This window comes from Eurypyga helias, unplaced genomic scaffold (genome assembly GCF_000690775.1).
Source record: "Eurypyga helias isolate BGI_N326 unplaced genomic scaffold, ASM69077v1 scaffold46227, whole genome shotgun sequence".
NCBI lineage: Eukaryota > Metazoa > Chordata > Aves > Eurypygiformes > Eurypygidae > Eurypyga > Eurypyga helias.
In genome coordinates, this window is record NW_010264499.1 from 569 (window position 1) to 1,707 (window position 1,139).

General features: G+C 65.7%; 1 protein-coding gene across 1 annotated transcript; it reads right to left on the minus strand.

Annotated features, from left to right (window-relative positions):
- Positions 1-218: 218 nt before the first annotated feature.
- Positions 219-1,077, minus strand: LOC104513152 (chromosome unknown open reading frame, human C16orf13; the record flags this gene model as incomplete). Its single annotated transcript, XM_010156401.1, has 3 exons — positions 895-1,077; positions 703-762; positions 219-286 (listed from the first exon to the last, which is right to left on the minus strand). Coding segments are annotated over exons 1-3 (311 nt in total), but the record flags the coding sequence as incomplete, so codon positions are not given.
- Between the last annotated feature and the right edge of the window lie 62 nt (positions 1,078-1,139).

The following is a 1,139-nucleotide window of genomic DNA, read 5'->3' on the forward strand; positions in this document are numbered from 1 at the left end:
CTGTGGGGGGGAGGCGTGGGTCAGACAGATACACCTCGCCCTTGTGCTCTGAAGCATCCTCATCACCCATGGGTTGGGGGAGGGGTGTGTGGTGTGTGTCCCCGGCCACCACTTTGGGTCTTATCTTGAAGGACCAGGCTGGGAGGGAGCTCCCTGCGGCTGCAGGCAGCACAGGCAGCAGGGGCTGCGGCCCTGGGCCCCCCAGCTCCCCCTCCTACCTCTGCCTCAGGCTGCGGTCGAAGTCCACGTTGCTCTGGGGGCTGATCTGGCCATCCACAGCGTAGGGCTGCGGGGACATGAAGCTGGAGCTGCAGGCACCAGCCATTGCCTGTCCCCTCAAACCCCTCCCCACCCACCACGCACAGAGCCAAGCCAAGCAAGAAGGGACACAGCCCCCAAGAGGGACCATGGGTCCTGTCACCCACCGTGGGTCCCATCACCCCCCAGTCTCCCCATCCCCTGGATGGGGCAAGGGAGGACAGGCTTGTCCAGGGGATGAATGGCCAAAGCGGCCTGATCCTGGACTCAGCATGTGCCCCAAAAGGCTGACACCCCCCTCAAATCCAAGCTTTCCCCAGCTCCCCCACAAGCCATGCCCCAAGCTGCCCTCCCATCTTTCCCCCTCCCCCTCATCCGCAGGGACACCCCATACCCCTCCAGATACCCCTGCACCAAGATGGGTGCTCGATGGGGTGCACCCACCCCATAGGTGAAGAGCACGGCCCCAGGCTTCAGCAGCACTCCGGCACCCTTGAACAGGCCCTGAGGAAAGAGGGGGGGGGACGACACCATGTCAGGGCACTGGGGTGCCCCCCCAGGAGCCCCATCCTTGGCGGTGGGACCCCCAGAGCAGGGGCCAGGGACCTGGCATGGCTCCAGCCCTGCCCTGCTCACCTCGGTGCACCGCAGCTCCGCGATGTGCATCATGTTGATGCTGACGAGGAGGTCGAGGGTGGCTGGTTGGGTGCCCCCCCATGTCTCCCAGCCCTGTGAGACGTCCAGCAGGATGGGGGGCAGCACGTTGGGAACCTGCATGGCTTCCGTGTAAGCTGCGATGCTGAGGGCACCAAACCCCATGTCAACCCCAGCCGGGGCATCTCCTGCACCCCAAGCATTGCCCCCTGCGCCCGCTGCGAGGC